The sequence below is a fragment of the Neopsephotus bourkii genome, unplaced genomic scaffold (assembly GCF_033783945.1).
Source record: "Neopsephotus bourkii isolate Nb327-2 ecotype Australia unplaced genomic scaffold, CSIRO-AGI_Nbou_v1 NB_318, whole genome shotgun sequence".
Classification (NCBI taxonomy): Eukaryota; Metazoa; Chordata; class Aves; order Psittaciformes; family Psittacidae; genus Neopsephotus; species Neopsephotus bourkii.
The window spans coordinates 6,397,422-6,413,488 of NW_026900826.1; the positions used below are offsets into that span (position 1 = coordinate 6,397,422).

The 16,067-nt window shown below is 40.8% G+C and overlaps 2 protein-coding genes across 4 annotated transcripts; both read right to left on the reverse strand.

The window, feature by feature from the left end:
* Positions 1-1,286: 1,286 nt before the first annotated feature.
* On the reverse strand, positions 1,287-11,262 carry ADAL (adenosine deaminase like). 3 transcript variants are annotated; one of them, XM_061347541.1, is made up of 10 exons: positions 11,112-11,262; positions 8,826-8,956; positions 8,232-8,292; positions 7,398-7,485; positions 6,764-6,845; positions 5,841-5,967; positions 5,072-5,152; positions 4,140-4,272; positions 3,544-3,644; positions 1,287-2,211 (listed from the first exon to the last, which is right to left on the reverse strand). In XM_061347541.1, the coding sequence occupies exons 2-10, from the start codon at positions 8,912-8,914 to the stop codon at positions 2,020-2,022; spliced, it is 954 nt and encodes a 317-aa protein (XP_061203525.1). In that variant the 5' UTR covers positions 8,915-8,956; positions 11,112-11,262; the 3' UTR covers positions 1,287-2,019. The 3 variants fall into 3 exon arrangements, with proteins under 3 accessions (XP_061203525.1, XP_061203523.1, XP_061203524.1); XM_061347539.1 differs by lacking the exon at positions 11,112-11,262 and adding an exon at positions 10,120-10,224; XM_061347540.1 differs by lacking the exons at positions 5,072-5,152; positions 11,112-11,262 and adding an exon at positions 10,120-10,224.
* Positions 10,997-15,628, reverse strand: TM2D3 (TM2 domain containing 3). Its single transcript, XM_061347542.1, has 6 exons — positions 15,511-15,628; positions 14,598-14,696; positions 13,550-13,707; positions 12,826-13,000; positions 12,291-12,366; positions 10,997-11,360 (listed from the first exon to the last, which is right to left on the reverse strand). The coding sequence occupies exons 1-6, from the start codon at positions 15,596-15,598 to the stop codon at positions 11,195-11,197; spliced, it is 762 nt and encodes a 253-aa protein (XP_061203526.1). The 5' UTR covers positions 15,599-15,628; the 3' UTR covers positions 10,997-11,194.
* Between the last annotated feature and the right edge of the window lie 439 nt (positions 15,629-16,067).

Consider the following 16,067-nt stretch of genomic DNA (forward strand, 5'->3'; position numbering starts at 1 on the left):
TCTTGTACCAACCTGTCTGGGGACACTACTACACCTAATGCAAGGCTGCATTTTGGAGACACACAGAAGTCAATTAAATGGAAACATTGAGAACCATATGTAATAGTACATAATGTTAAAAATCTTAAGACACTGTATGCTTGCAGGGGAAAAAGGAAGCTGAAACCAACAGCATTTACCAGGGCTATGCTGTCTGACTGAAAACATCTACATGTCATATTCAACATGTAAACGTAATAAATCAAACTAACTTCTATCTAACAGTTTGAAACTAAAAATCTGATCAGACAGTAATGATGAGTCAAAAGCTTTACACTTGGTAGATAACAGAGGATGATTCTTTAGTAAATAAAAAGGATGTTGACAGCTTTTCTTCACTGATGAGCCAGATACGGTCTATTGAAGAGTTATTAGAAGGCCACAACATAAAAAAATATTCTAATACTTACAGGAGAATGCCATCTCACTTGAGTGTAGGCCCACTTACCCAGAGACTGAGATACACACGCTGCAGCACTCCAGAAAGCTGTGGAACCTGTCTTCATAGAGCTTTAGCTTTTCAGTAAGGAACAAGAATACATTTACCATTTTTGTAGAAGGAAAATATAGATAAGCTTGATCAAACAGCAAGTGATAATGTGACTTCTTCAAAGGTAATGTGATCAGTGAAACTATTTGGAATGTAATTTAAAGTACTGTTTACAGATAGTGAAAAATCTTATTCTGAGGTCAGACAAGAATATATAAAATCACAGTTCTGTTTCACATAATTTTCCCTCCATCTCCAAAAGAAATTATTTCTGCTTGGAAAGCATCCTATGGCAAGCTCAGATCACCACGCACACATATCACCTTCTTTCCTAGCCACAGCTTTTGTGACATTGTACTTATGTTCAGTATTCCTTGTAGAGCCCAGAACATTTGCTTGTTTAATTAATCAATGTAAAAATATTCTAGGTATGAAATATCTTCTCTCTGGATACTTTCTACACCAGGCAGCAATGTCTAGTGTTGGACACTGTCGCATGGGTGTCTTCATATATATTTCAATACCTCAGTATCAAAATACAGATGCAGAGACACACTGAGTGAACCTGTCGCTGCCCGCACCAAGAAGCACACCATGTCTGCTGCCAGAACAGGACAGATCAGAGGTGATGGTGCCTGCAGACAGCAGGTCTGCTTCAAGAGCTCCTACTTGCTAAATCCTGCAGCAGGTTACACATGCTTCTCTTCTGCAGATCTCAGATACACATACACTTGAAGCAGTGGTTCTGAAAACCTGGGAGATTAAAGCTGGGTTTATTGGGGTTTTTTTCCAGGAAACAAAGAGCAAACGTAGGAAGCATTTTCAGAATTTGAACATTTTTCCCAAGTAACTCACAATTTACCAAGGCATTCAAGATTCCTAACTTTACCTAAATACTGCCAGTGCTAAGTGCATCGATAGACACTGCCACACCTGCTACACGATCCACAGGAGCCTTCAGTCATACATGTACACCAATTAAAACAGATGCAATATTTTATTCCTTTGGGACAAACACTTCATTCTCCCTGAGTTTGTTTCTGTCTTCATGTTTAATCAATGGCTCAAAACTTTAATTTAAAACCAATACAATACACAAATATACACACCATACAGACAAACTGCTTGGCATAATGTTACCAACAGAACATTTTAAACCCTATCAGCTGTGCCTGCAGTTTTCTCCAGCTCCCAGATGTTTGTAGGATGATGATATATTTCAACTAAGAACATTCTGAAAAGGCCATATCAACTGGACAGAAAAACATGGCAACACACTTGAATTTTAGTCTCTAGTTGAGAGCCCTTCCCAACTACTTAACATTGACTTCTGTTCTCACAAAGGACATATTCCTGTTGTCTTCATTCTGCACAGGCACAGTTTATGGGATGGATTTATAAACCTGAAGTCTGAATAAAGCTGGGAACGTCAGTAAAAAATGCTTATTATGTAAGCTAATACACCCAACCTGTTTAGAACAGTGGTTTGATCAATCAAACAGAGTTGGCTTCAGCCTATCCCATTGTTCCCTTAGCTTTGATTTTATTACATCTGAAGCAAAGATATAGTTGATGGAGTCATAGGAAAGATCCCACATCTGCGATCGAGTCAGATTAAATGTATTCGCAACCAGCTCGTATTCTTGCGATAGATCTGTTGCAAAGACGCCTTTATCATCAGTCTGGAGTTAAATTGAAAGAAAAGAAAAAGGTTGAATTAATGCCTCTACATCAAAAAGGATTTTTTTCTACACATTCCAAACCAGTTTATCTTGATGATGTACATTTTATCCCACAGTTCTTTCATCTGTTGGTAATTATTTCATACTTTATTTGCCTTATTTCCACTCAAAGTTAATGAATTATTCAATCATACAAGAAAAGTTCTTAAAATGATGGCATAATTTATCAAGAGAATAGGGATTTGCTATTAAAACTGCTAGAAAAATGGCTATCAAATGATGCATACGTTCAAGCTATGCCAATATGTGCAGGTCTCCTTATTCCTCTTTCCCCTTGCCTCAGATCTGGGCACTAGAGCATACTCTGTATTCCTGTATCTTCAGGGGAGGAATTGTCTCACCCTCTCCACTTGGTATCAGCTGGTACAATTTCTTGATACTGACTGAAGCACTAGGCTAGCATCAAAAACATAGGATCGAAAGCCACCTAAAGATTATTAATCTAAAAGGAACAAATTTGGATTATTTTAGGGTTAATGAGATGATCCATTTGAAACTCAGAGTACTTATGTCCCCATAGAGGAGAATGCTAACTATATCCTGTTAAACATAAGATGCTGTAGTATCTTCTTCATTACTCTTGTTCTTATAGGCCTTTATGTGCTGGTAAACACAAGTCATGTTTTCTTGAATGACTTCATTGGTTATCTAAACTTTTCACAGCTGAAAATCTCTGAAGATAATCTCTAGTCATGAATTATTTTTCACCTACTATAACACAGTTAAACTCAATAGTAAATACTTCATACAACAAAGGGCTGAGGCTGATTGGAATAGTAAACACAAAATATATATACACACACTTGGAAAATGCTGCAAATTACAGGGGGTAAACCAACAGGATGATAGTAAAATTCTGCTAATGGTAGCAAAAGTACTTGGCACCTCAACATTTAAGGACCTGAATTAGCTGTCAAAAAAACTCAGGAACTCTCATCCAGCAGCAAATACCCAGGTAAGCACAAACTTACATGCAAGTACCGGACCAGTATATTTAAGAGAAATCTGTCAATATGCAAACAGTTAAGAAGTTCATTGCATGTACAGCTGATAAGTTGTCTACACAGAAAAAGGGTCTTGCTTTACAATAAAACCAAAAGAAATACTAAAGATTCCAATTGGTATTACAAGCATTTCTCAAACAGAACATTATGATTTCCTACAGGCAGATTATTTGCTGCAAGGTCAGAAACAGTAAGTGATCCACAAAAAGAGATACACGCCTCCAACTGGTTCTTCGCCTAAATATATGGTTAAAAACAAAAAACTCACACAAAGCACTGTAGGGTGGCCCATGTTGTACCAGTATCCAAAATGGTGTTTGTCACAGGAAGGCACTGTCTGAGTTTTGATGTTTGATGTCATGCAAAGTTCTAAGGGGAAAGAAAGGAAGAAGGAACAAGCACAGATACAAAACAGCAGACATGTTTCTGACACATTCATTGACTTATTTCTATTCCTGAATGAAAACTAAAATCAGCTATTGTTGCTTGCTTGATTTTCTATGCTTCAAGTATTGGTAATAATTTCCAAGGAAAAGTTTGGTAACCAGTTTCTTCTTAACTACTGGCTGTGTACAAAATTTTAGGGTGCTTGCAAACCAGAAACACTTCACAGCCTTGCACAGTTACCCAAAGTTGTAACTTAGTTTTGTTTTCATCTGAGACATTGTGTGCTGCCACAAATATGTCAAAATCTCAAAAGTGTTACCAGCACACCCTCATAGGCAATTCTCTCACATACACTGACAGCCACATTGTTCTAAGCTACGTCTGGTCAAAGACACATCAGAGATAGTACATCAGCAGTACGTATGGTGTTCTGAAATCCAGAGATCACCTAGTAATTTTCTTAACTTTAACTCTTACCAATGGGTATCTGATTCTGCCGAACAAGTAGCACCAACTCTTCTGAATCTGCAGAGTTGAGAAATGTTCCATGTCCAATTCTGTCAGGAGGCAAGCCCAAGAGGATTTTAGTCTCCTCTTCTTGATTTGGAATCTAGAGAGGATAGATTTTACATTCTGTTAAGGCAGCATAAACCAGCACATAAAATAATTACAGACTTCAAAGTCTTTTTTCACAGCATATCTTATCCAAAAGAAAGCATTAGTGAGACTAAATATCTGCATTACTTCCCTATAAAGAAACAAGCAGAGTATGGAAATGACTTTCAGCTTGGAATTACAAACTGAAGAAGCCGTAATCCTAAACCAGTATAAAAACCAGACGATTGCTTTTGCCATTCTGAAATACTTCCAGTTGGAGGCATCAGATCAGCTTTGTGTGCCACAGTTCCAGAGCTACTCTGTCAGGACTACCTTTAACACCTGTTTTACACAGGGATTAAAAAAAAATGGTCAAAAAATATTTTCGGTATTTATCAAACTCATCAGCGTAAACTTCAGCCACCACTTCAGGAGGGTGTATGGTGAAGCCCAACTCTTTTCTGCTATAAGCAAAGCGAACAAAACTAGTCAGGAAAACATGCACATTTTACTGTACGTGACTTCCGATAAAAATACCAGGAACACAAGGGTGGATCTCTTGGAATTTTCCTAATTTTCAATTTCACACCTAACCCCCCAATAGATTTCATACAGTAAGAACTAATTTGACAGTTCTAATTCAGAACAGATCACTGAAGATTTCTCCTTGTTTTCTTCTCTGTTGTCTAAATGCCCCAAACCATTACTGCTTTGGCCTGAGAAATTCAAAACACACAGAAGTTAATTTTAGTTTCATCACTGTTTTTGTAAAATGGTAATTACAGAGAAGGACTAAAATAAAGAAAACTTACCTCTGAAAGATGCAATGCCAGCTTTAGACCTGCTTTCTTTGCTTCCAAGAGCGGTTCCAAAAAATCCTTACCATGTCCTGCCTTGAAGACAGAAATACATCACCATTCTATAGCTTGTTTTACAAAACTCTTCCTATTGTGATAATTAAGAACTCCAGCAATATCAAGATACTTAATGCAAACAGAGTTACCCTGAATTCCTTTTCTTTTCCCATTACTTCAATTTTGAATGGAGCAAGTCACATCTTGTTCTGCTATATGGGCACACTTTAGACGAAATAAGTCAAACATCAGCAGTTCAGATGATGCCTGACTCTGATAAGCCTTGATTTTGATATCCTTTTCACAACTAGCACTTAACAGCCATTTCATTTCAACTTGACAACTATCTTCAAACATTTTTGTTTTCTTAATATTCAATGAGCATTTGGTGCATCTAAAGGAAACCAGAACTAGCAACAGCTTGCAGTATTATTTAACTTGTCTCAACCCAGTCAATCTGACTAGGTCAATGCAATAACAGACACTTCCCAGATAAACACTGATTTTCAGTGGCTTCTTTCTGAGTGTCCCATATTAACCTATTGACTCTTTGTAACAGTACTTGTCCCTTATAGCAACCGAGATTAACCTGGTATCAAGATTGTGAGCAATCCATTCAGACCAGCAACGACCATCAGACAAAAGCTTGCGAGAACAATTAGAACTGCTTGCTGTTACAAATATGTATTTATCTTCAAGAACAGACAAAAATGAAACAAAAACTTACGGTAGGATCACCACTGAAGTCAAGTCCTACTACAACCCCATCAGTGGAAAGAAGGAACTCTTCAGCAAGTTTAACAGTCTGCTTAGCAACTGCCGGGCCACATCTTCTATTTATTGCTATTAACAATCTAGGAGAGAAATGTACCGAATTCAGTTAAAACCAGATGTAGTATCAGGAGTCCAACAAATCTGATGCTAACAAAAATAGCACTTAACATCCTTCATGTCTGAGTATAAAGAATATTTGTATAGGAAACTGTGCAAGGAATGAAGGTACCGAAGTGCAGAGAGACACAAACAGGTTAGCTTGGGAAATGCAAAAGCCATGAGAGGGAGAGCAGAGAACAATACACTGCTCGTTCACTGCTTGCACTATCAGGCGAGCAACCTCTGCACATGTGAAGATGGGAATTCTTTAGCTTCCACAAATCTGACACAGGTTGCTACTGAGAATATAAACAACAGCAAGCAGAATGCCTCCAAGCAACCACTAACACCTTCTGAAACTTTTCTGCTGGTTAGGACTACCTCGCCTTTCCAGCAGGCAGTTTGCACAATGGATCAAGCAAAAGCTTTGCAATTAATCCAGGCTCTGATAAAGGAGTCTTTAATGCAGTTTCCATCAAACACACTGCTTTTCCTGAAAGTGTTGCAGAGAATGGACAGTCTTGGAGCTGAAAAGCTTTACCCAGTTTCATTATCAGTGAAAAGAAAAAAATCAGGTTTCCATCCAAAATACTCTAGTACTGTTTCCATCCAATGTACTCTAGCGTTTCCATTCCATGTACTCCAGTTCAAGCACAATTTTCTTTCCTGCACCGACAGTCTGTAAACCCCTCTGCAAGCTATGACCAGCATCAGACTACATAAAACCTTGAAATAGAGGTACTTTATTTTGTGTATTATGGAGTGTGCTTTATTTACCTTACATCTATATCCAAGCCTTCTTCTTTACACTGCTTTATACCCTCAAGTACAGTTTCAACATACATCCTTTTGGTCATACCTACAAATACATGTACACATTTGGAATGAACATATTTGAGTTAGTTTTATTACGTTGCAGACCCCATTTTTTAGCCTCCTAAGTTTCCTTTTGCACCTTTTAGTCCATAGTCTTCTAATGTATACAGTTCTGATAGTGTTTATAAATACAGCTTTACTTTGAAGCATACATTTGAATTAAGCCTCTTCCTAAATATCTGGAAGAAAGTAACTTAGTGTGAACCAGAGGGTATCTCTTACGTGTTTCTATTAAACCATATGTAAAAGTAAATTTAAAAAACTAAGGAACAAAAAGAAAATATATCAGCTATTAAAAATATTAACAGACTTAGATGTCATACTAAAGCAAATAACCCAAATTCTTGGGTAGTAGTTACAACCAACACGGTTTTGTCCCAAAAACCTGATAGCAAAGTAACATGCTTTTACACAGTTAAATCTTTGCTTTTCTGTTTTTATTGAACCAGCTAAATCTGATTTTGTTATTAACACAGCCTTAACTAAGTTCCATAGCACAGGAGGCTTACAAATGAAAAACCAGAACAGACTGTACCTGTAGACTCTTCTTCTCTAGGAGTGCTCCTCAGTTCCAGGTACCTGACACCATCATCGGCAAATTCTTTAATAACATCTTTAGTTATCTGATTAAGAAATAGCATATTCAACATCATGAAAGTAATGCTTATAAAACTGGTTATGTTTTCATTTGCAAGTAAAAGACACAGTTATTTTTTTGCTGTGAAGCACTTGTGACTTTTTCAGGCCCATCTCTGGAAATACTACACACTGAGGGCACCTTCAGTTCCCTCAGCAATACTGAAGGGAGTAAGGACAGATAAGAATTCCCTTGTCTGAATCAGAATACCCCTCAAGCGGGGCAGGCATAAAAACCCCTTTCACAGCTGCTGTACCCTTCTCCAAGTTGAACAGACTGCCTGCAAGCCCTTTTACAGGAGAAAAGAGGACACGACACCACTTTCTGTTTCATACTTTGATCACACAACAGTTCTTGACAGTTCCATCATCTGAAGTGAACAAAGGGCAATTCTAGTTTGGTACATAATGAACCAAAGAAGAAACAGGAGACTATGGTAAATCAGAATTTTGGTAGCAGGGAACAGATGTCACATTTTTAAGACATTATCAGTCCAAGCATCTGAGTTGTCATAATGACCACCATATTGGAAGCTCATTGCTTTCACAAAAATGAAAAGCAAAAGTTACATAAAATCCTCTGTTCCGAAATTGCTGTAATTTTTCAAGAATAATTCTGAGCTCTGACTGAAGGGACTGGTGTTGATACTGTTACCTGGAGCCCAGTGATGTTAATCCAGCTCATTCTGACTGAGTGTATTGCTTGTTTTAAGTGAACTTTTAATTAACTCACCAGTAAAATATCTTCAGTCCTAGTGGTAATCTGATAGATGATCTGGAACATCTGAAAACACCTAAAATAAAAAGTTAAAAAATTAATTGGACAATTTGGACAAATGCTAAACAGCAAAATGAGTATTAAAACCATAAAATCTATACTTTGAAAACATGTGCTCACTGTGCTGAATTAACCAGCTTGGAACTTAAGGATGACCTGAATGGTGATTTCTGATTTTAGATGCAAACAATGCATTTGCAACAGATGTTGTTATTGTTACCACCACCACCATAAAGCTTTCTGAAGCCCTGACTAAAACATGAAAGTTTCCAAAAAAGCACCTGTACAGGTCAGTTTTCTCTGAAGAGCACCTTACAAGCAAACATTTTCAGTCTTTCAAAACCTGAATTAACATCCGTTTAGTTTGCAAACATCTAAGAAGCAACACTATAAATACAAACAGCAAAAACAGTCTAATAGACTGTCCTGTAACGAAAACTTGAAAATGCATTTTCTGCAGTCAGTGTATGAAGTTGTACATCTCTTGGTCTTCAACTTTCAATTAGAAGATACTCAGTAAATGTTGACCCCACACGTGTGTACACTCACTCTTCCAAGGTTCTTTTCTTTCCTTTGTCAATCACAGTAATTCCGTTCCGGATCTGCAAGTCTGGCTTCCGGGCCGTAAGTTTCTTCATAGTGGCAGAACTGATACAGCCATTCAAATGAGCATGAAGTTCCTAGAGAAAAAAAAATCCCATGGATTTGTGTCTGGCGAAAAGGATGGTTTCGCCATCTAAGTTGTCTCACTGTTCTTGTGTTCTACATTATTGTTTCACTCTGAGTTTGAACACAAAACAACTGTTATCTCCGTGTTTGGCTAATAACATTCTTCATGCCTTTGCATGCACTGGTTCAAGTGAGGCTGTCCCATCTGTTCTCACTTGGTGAGCTCCTCTTAGCGTTGGCCTCAATGGGAATATGGCCAGCTCAGGAAAGGAACTGACACCAGAAATCTAACAAGATGCTACTGCTGCCTTCGATAGGAAAATGTGCTGAAATTCTAAGTCTCCAAGATTTGGTTCTGTTAACTTTGCGAAGTATATTTCGGGTTCCTATTTTAAAGTTCACAAGCAGAAAAAAAGGGGTCAGTCCATCTTAAACAGTGAAAGTGCATAACTTCAACTATACAGCAGGTGCTACAGCTGCTTACCACTTCTGGAAATCAGGTCAGATATACACCACTACATTGCGTTTTTCACTCTTACAAGTGCAACAGCCATCAGAATTCAGTTAGACATTAAACACAAACCCCGAAAACCATCCGACTGAAAAGGAGCATGAGAACACAAGGATGGCATCGTGTGATGTGGGTTTGATCGTGCACCTGCTGTACCGTCTCTCCGCAGCAGAATGTGCCATTTGTTGTTTTCAAGTCCAGAACAGCAACGGCGATAAACGCGCCGTGAGGCATACGAAGGAACAGCACAGATATACTAAAAAGAAGGCACGCCCTTTGGGAAAAAAAAGCCTTATCTGTGACAAACTTCTTTGGCTAGCTCTGGGGCAAAACAGGACAAAAAGGGAAAACAAAGTTCACGCTCAACTGATTGAACTGGAAGCAGACTCGACACCAAGAAGCGCCAAGGCTCACGCTGCCGGGTGTGCCTGTGGCATCAGGCACCTCAGGAAAGGCGCTTGTTTGGCAGACGCTGAGGGAACAGCAGCAGCTGTCTGTCTGTCCGCTCGCCGCAGTGCTGGTGCGCTGCCAGCTCCAGCCCCTCTGCCCCCCGCGCCCGCCCGCACCCGCGAGCAGCCCCCGCCGGAAGGACGGGCCGGGCTCCGGCCGCCCTCGGCTGCTCCACCCCAGCGCCCTGGCCCGCGCCCAGGCCCCGGCGCTCACCACTTTGGGCAGCTGCCGGTAGAAGCACAGGTCCCGCTCTCGCTCCGCCGCCATGACGCTGACGGTGCCGCTGCCGGCCCACGGCGGCCCCGCCCCAGCGCCGCGGCTCGCCCCGCCCCGGCGGAGTGCAGCGTAAGGCGGCAGGATTGACGTTCGAGTTTATTGAGAGACAAGATTTGCAGCGCCACCGACCGCACCTGGGTGCTGCAACAGCCACAGGACAAGGCCAGCGTAAGGGAGGCACGGCCACAGGTCGCCTGGCCGAGAGGTCGGCAGTCACCTTCGAGTATGTAAGTGAAAGCAACCACTTCATTCCTCCGCAAGGGCACTGCAGTTTGCTACGTTACTTTGTTACACAGTCCGGAGGGGATAAACGCGTGGGTTACACTGCAAACCCTTTTTTAATTTACTTTATGAACCGAACCTGTTGCTGACACACAGCTCAAACCTGACCCAAATAAAAACATTCTGAAACAATCCTAACATCCATTTCAACTGCGTTGTATTTAGCTTTTAGTGTTACTGCAGTCTAACTTCAAAAATTGCACAATGTTAAATCATTAAGTCACGAAGCAAATGTTAGCTCTTGCTATATCCCAAAACAAGATACAAATGTAACTAACATCATGAAGCATGGTCATCTACATACTGCTAGAGTCATTCAGGCAAATAAATTACCCTCCCACAAAAAATATATTACTACAATATTCAGGGAAGTTTGCTCTGAAGTCAAATTCAAGCATACAAATATAAACAACTCAATATTCAAGTTAGTTTGCATCTCTTTTGGTGCTTGACAGATTATCCAAGTTCAAGTGCAGAATTGGGTTAGCTGTTCAACCTTTTTCATAGAAAAAGAGCATGTCCATAGAAGAAATTAATTTCAGCTTAGTGATCCACTCTTTTATTTTACCTTAGTTAAAGGCAAACTACGTACAGATACTGTACATTAAAATGTATGCACATAGAAAAACAGATGTTACTCACTCTACCTGAAAGGCTCGCACCTCTACATTCTTTTATTCAGAGCCCCTTCCAAGCAATTACTCTTCTCCAAAACGTGCTGCACCCCCATTTAAATATACAGAGAACCATCTGCAGGTCCCACATAGCCAACTCCTATTAGCAGCACATCAATTAGTGTCCATATTCCAAGTCCACCAAAGCTGAAGAGTTTTCCCAGACCTTCCCGCCACTGGCCCAAGTAGAAACGATCAGCACCAAATCCACCAAGGGTGATGCTATGGGAATAAAAACATTATTCATTGTTATTTTTAGAGAAACTCAGTCGGGGTATCCATACACGCTTCTTTCCAACATGCCTACACGGCAGTAGTAGTTTTGCTCTACATCATTCAAGAAATTATACTCTTTTTTTGTACAAAAATAGCTGACTGGGTTACTAAATGAGAAAGCTTTTGATGAAAATTTCTTAGCTAACTAACACTATCCAGAGACTTCAGAGGTTTTCACTCATGACAAGCAATAAAAGCCCAAACTCTGAAATTCAGAAATGTGTCTCAACTTTTCTAAGCTAGAAGCTAAAAATACCCCAATAAACACACTAAAGAAACAGACCCAAATGCTAAATTCACCCCCAATCAGTAGTCAAGCAACAGTAAGTTTCTCCAGCTGGTAGCAAAGAGAACAACTCTTGCTATAAAGGGTAAGATCAACTTCCTGATCAGTCTTGTAGTATCTTTGGCTCCAGGAACAGTCTCTCCACCTAATTTATCATATTTATCATTTTGAAAAAACATAATAAAAAAGGTCTTACAACCAAAATAACTTCAGTTACTTTCAAATCATTATTGTGGAGCTCTAGCGGCTTAGTATTAAAAAAAAAAACAAAACTATTTTCTTTAAAAACTGCTACACTGGTCTCTTCCCTAATAATTTAAAAAGCAAAACACTTTGTTTAAGGCAATTCCAGCTGTTACAGCTGGGAAGGAAGCTGTAACCAATGGATACCAACTACAGGCAGTTCAGTGACAGCTATCAAACTCAGAAACAGCTGCATTCATTTCAGATGCCAAGAAGTAACTTGGATTTTCAGCCCTGTTTAAAATATATTAAAAAAATGGGGGGGGGGGGGGAGAAACAACCACACAATATTAGTAGTAGTAGTATTATCTGTTTTAGCTTAACATTATCTAATAGTTCTTGTGTACCTTAGTGCCAAGGCAGTAGACCACTTGTAACCTCCAGTCCAGTTGCAGTAGAGCATCTTGGGAAAGACACGGTTACCTAAACGTTAGAAAACATTCAGACCTTAATGCAACAAAGGCCACATAATTAATAAGACAAATATAGTATTTCTCTAACAAGAGTCTGAAAGGGTTGAGACTAATTGACACAAACAATGCCAACACAAACGCTCACATATACTGTGCAGTCCCCTGATCATCAATCTATGTCCCACAACAGAAAACATGCAAGGCCACTGAACAAGTAAGGGGAAAATTACCTTACTGAGACAATTGGTATTAGATAAAGAACTATTTTCTCTCACGTGACAGTAGCAAAAGCCAATGTATACAGTTACATGTCTCACTAATAATCGTAACAGACTATTATGCTTACAAATTAAAGTGTAACAATAAGAAAATTCAACAGATTGATTCATCAAGGTGCAGGCTGCTACTGCCATGGATATAAACCATCACTGTATTCACCCATTACAGAATCTGCGTTTGCCCACCTTACCTAGACAGTGAACATTATCTCGCACAGTGCAAGTGGCATTGTAGCGCTGTCGCGGACAAGAAACTGTCATGCAGCTTGTAGAATTGGTACACACGTAATCAGTTGTTGCAAGCTGCCAGCAGAACTGGCAGGTCATGTTAATTGTAAAGTTCTCCTGCTCAAGGTTATTCTGATCCTAGAAAGGGACAGCATTATCGCTTCAGTGGTAATTCAAAACAATCTATAATGTGCAGCATCAATTACATTTCATGAGTAGACATTTTGGGCAAAATAGCCATTACCCTCTTTTCTACGTAAATGTACTCAAGGACAATAGAAAAATCAATATTAGAAAACTGATAAAGAGTTATTAAAGCAGTTTAACGTTACTGCTTCCCCCCATCTAAGACTACTGCCAAAAGGAGGACTCACTCGATCTCACCTGCAAGAGCAGTCTGTACCTCTGAGGGCTATGTAGCCTCCCCACACTTGAAATGCTTCAGTTTTGACTGGCAGCTAACTGATTTAACTGAAATGCATTGCTGTGTAACTAGAGGCAATGCAAGAAAGGCAAAACAGAGAGGGTGAGTCTGTCTCTTCAACAACGTCTCAATTATTAAGTGTGTCACAGAACTGCAAACCTGCACACATAAGAACCTGGAAATCAGTATTCTGTACTTTAAGACAAAATGCCACATTTAATTAAATGACTTAAATTCAAGTTTGAAAGTAATAGGTTACTTACCACACAGTGAACATGTGGCTTGACTCTGCAATCAAAAGTGGCCGGCTTCCCATATATACAGGAATAGTTTGTGTTACATGTCATACAGTCTGCTGGCAATCTACTGCAAAGCCCGTTGCTAGGACATTTAGTCACATAAGATGGAATTTCTGTACTTTCTGAAATGTGAAAAAATGAGTAAAATCAAGAAAACAAATAAGCTATACAATCTGAAGTATATGTATGCACATGTTCTATATATACACGTTATTTATACATATATATATTGTTTTGTACATCATACATATACAGGTGACTGACACTGTATAAAAGGCTTTCCTTATTACCCAGTGAACAGCCTTACAAGGTCATGTTCTGGGAAACACTGCAATAGCCAACTGAGCTACAAAACACAGCAGGGAGGAGCTACGCAACCCTGCAAGGATCTCACAGGTCTGCCCGGGACAGCACAGCAACACAAGCCAATGCAGCACCAGAGCAGAGCTTCACACAGATTAGTGCTTCCTCAGCTGGGATTTCTCAGCAGAAGTAATCAGTTTAGGTCCAGAAGCAGGCTGACACATATAACCTACTTTTAGTTCAAGTCTGTTTACAGCTAGCTCGGCTGTGTGCTGTGTGTACACATTGAGAATCACCTCTTAAATTACTGGCAAGAACTGTTCCAGCAAAACCTGATGCACCCCTTAGTGAGCTACGAAAGCTATCCTGATGTTGGAGAGGAACAGTGGCACAGTCGTGCTGAATGCCGGAGTCCTTCAAGAACTTCCACCATCCTCAGAGGGTATAAAACATGAACCACAATGGCAGCTTAACTGGTTGTTTTCTAGTTATAAGATCTTATATGGGCCAATTTTTCTAATTCTGTTATGCAAACCTAATTGTTAATGTCACTGGAGAGTAAGTCATAAAGTGTTACACTACAGTGGCGTTTACCACTGAAAGCATGTAGGGGTTTCCATGGCATAATTAAAGAACCTGACTATTAAACTCAATTCAGTGAGAAGAAGGCCCACAGAAGAAAGACAAAGGAAACAGTACAGTATCATACCTGCTTCTTTAAAATAGGGAGTATTTGTGCTTGTCAAAGTTAGACTTTTTGCAAATGCAGACTGTGGCTCTGAATGCTTTGTGGTCATCAAAGATCCAGCTACAAGGAAAAAAAAAGGCAGAAGTGATATTTCTAGAATAAAGTTAATCTTCAGAAACAGTCTGATTTCAGCACACTGAAATTACAAATGGAAAGTGTAGAAATCAAAAACTTCATCTTCCCGTTCTGTAAGTAGTAGAGTGTTTATGTTAAATGTTAAAATAAGCATTAGAATTTGTTTCTTTTAGACAATAAAACATTTATTTCAATTCAGTCTTGTTTTTTGATTCATAAGAATTAAAAAGGACTGCTCAGAACACAGATTTCACGCAGTATTTGCTACTGAACAAACCCATTTAATGTAGCAGTGCAGCTCCTCTTCTGACAGAGCTGAACAGCCGAGCCGGCCGGCAGCCATGGCTGTCTCCGTGCCCGCGGGCCAACACCCGCACAGCGCAGCTGTGGCACCTGCAGCCCCAGCGCCGCTCCGGTTCACGACCAGGAGCCGGCACGAGAGATGCTGCTTAACCCCGGAGCAGCTTGCCGAGCCGGTGAGCGGGGAGCCCTACCCCTGATCCCCGCCGCAGGAAGCACCAGCCCAGCGCTGAGCTGCCATGTCCCGTCCCGTCCCCCCCCCCGCGCCCTCCTCAACACCGAGGTCACGGTCACCTCCCAGCGCGGCCGCTCCCGCCCCGAGTCGCTCAGAACAGCCCCCGCCCTCAGGGCAAGGCGCTGCGCTGCCCCGGGCCTCCCCTGCCGGGCCAGGAGCTCCGAGCCGCTCGCGGGGCCGCGGGCGGGCAGGCAGCAGCTCCCTCCTCTGCCCCACCATCCCCGTCCCGCGGAGCCCGGGCAAAGCGGCAGCAGCCGCGCTCACCGCTGCCCGAGAGAGCGTAGAGCTGGGACAGGAAGAGCGCGACGCTGCAGAGCCTCTGCAGGGCGCGCAGCTCCGCCACCGCCGCCATCTTCTGCCGCCGCCTGCCGGCTTCACCGCGGCCGGGAGGGGGGATCCGAGGGGCGGCACCCAGCAGCTCCGCCCGGCAGGAAGGGGGAAAGAGGCAGGCTCCGCCTTGCCTTCCATAGCAGCGCCTGCAGAAAGCTATCGATCGCGGACTGGGTTTATCCTATGAGACTGCTGCTTTCCTCGCGCTGCTGGGGGCCTGTCTCTCCTCTACCTATTGCTCCCTGCAGAAAAACCTTATTTTCAGAGATTTCTATCGCTCCTCTTGTCGCGGGTCATTCAAACAATATCGCAAAACATAAAAGGCTAACAACGTATGCTAAAATGCTAGATTTTATTTGCAAAACCTAGAAATTTACTGGGGAAAAGAAAACCAACAACTAAAACCCAAAACAAACGAAACCCAACCAAACATGACAATTTTAATTCTACATTCTGAATAGATCAAATATTGTATATAAAATATGTTATTA

What these genes read in the sequence shown, in the direction of transcription:
- ADAL (XM_061347539.1), bottom strand. Translation starts at nt 10,173, where the DNA reads ATGGCGGCGGAGCGAGAGCGGGACCTGTGCTTCTACCGGCAGCTGCCC. An exon ending in AAGAAAAGAACCTTGGAAGA is followed by an intron (nt 8,293 to 8,825) that starts GTGAGTGTACAC and finishes TTTTTATTTTAG; the next exon opens with GTGTTTTCAGATGTTCCAGA. An exon ending in GGCTTGGATATAGATGTAAG is followed by an intron (nt 5,968 to 6,763) that starts GTAAATAAAGCA and finishes TTTCTCTCCTAG; the next exon opens with ATTGTTAATAGCAATAAATA.
- TM2D3 (XM_061347542.1), bottom strand. Translation starts at nt 15,598, where the DNA reads ATGGCGGCGGTGGCGGAGCTGCGCGCCCTGCAGAGGCTCTGCAGCGTC. An exon ending in CTACGCTCTCTCGGGCAGCG is followed by an intron (nt 14,697 to 15,510) that starts GTGAGCGCGGCT and finishes TTTTCCTTGTAG; the next exon opens with CTGGATCTTTGATGACCACA. An exon ending in TCTACTGCCTTGGCACTAAG is followed by an intron (nt 11,361 to 12,290) that starts GTACACAAGAAC and finishes TTATTCCCATAG; the next exon opens with CATCACCCTTGGTGGATTTG.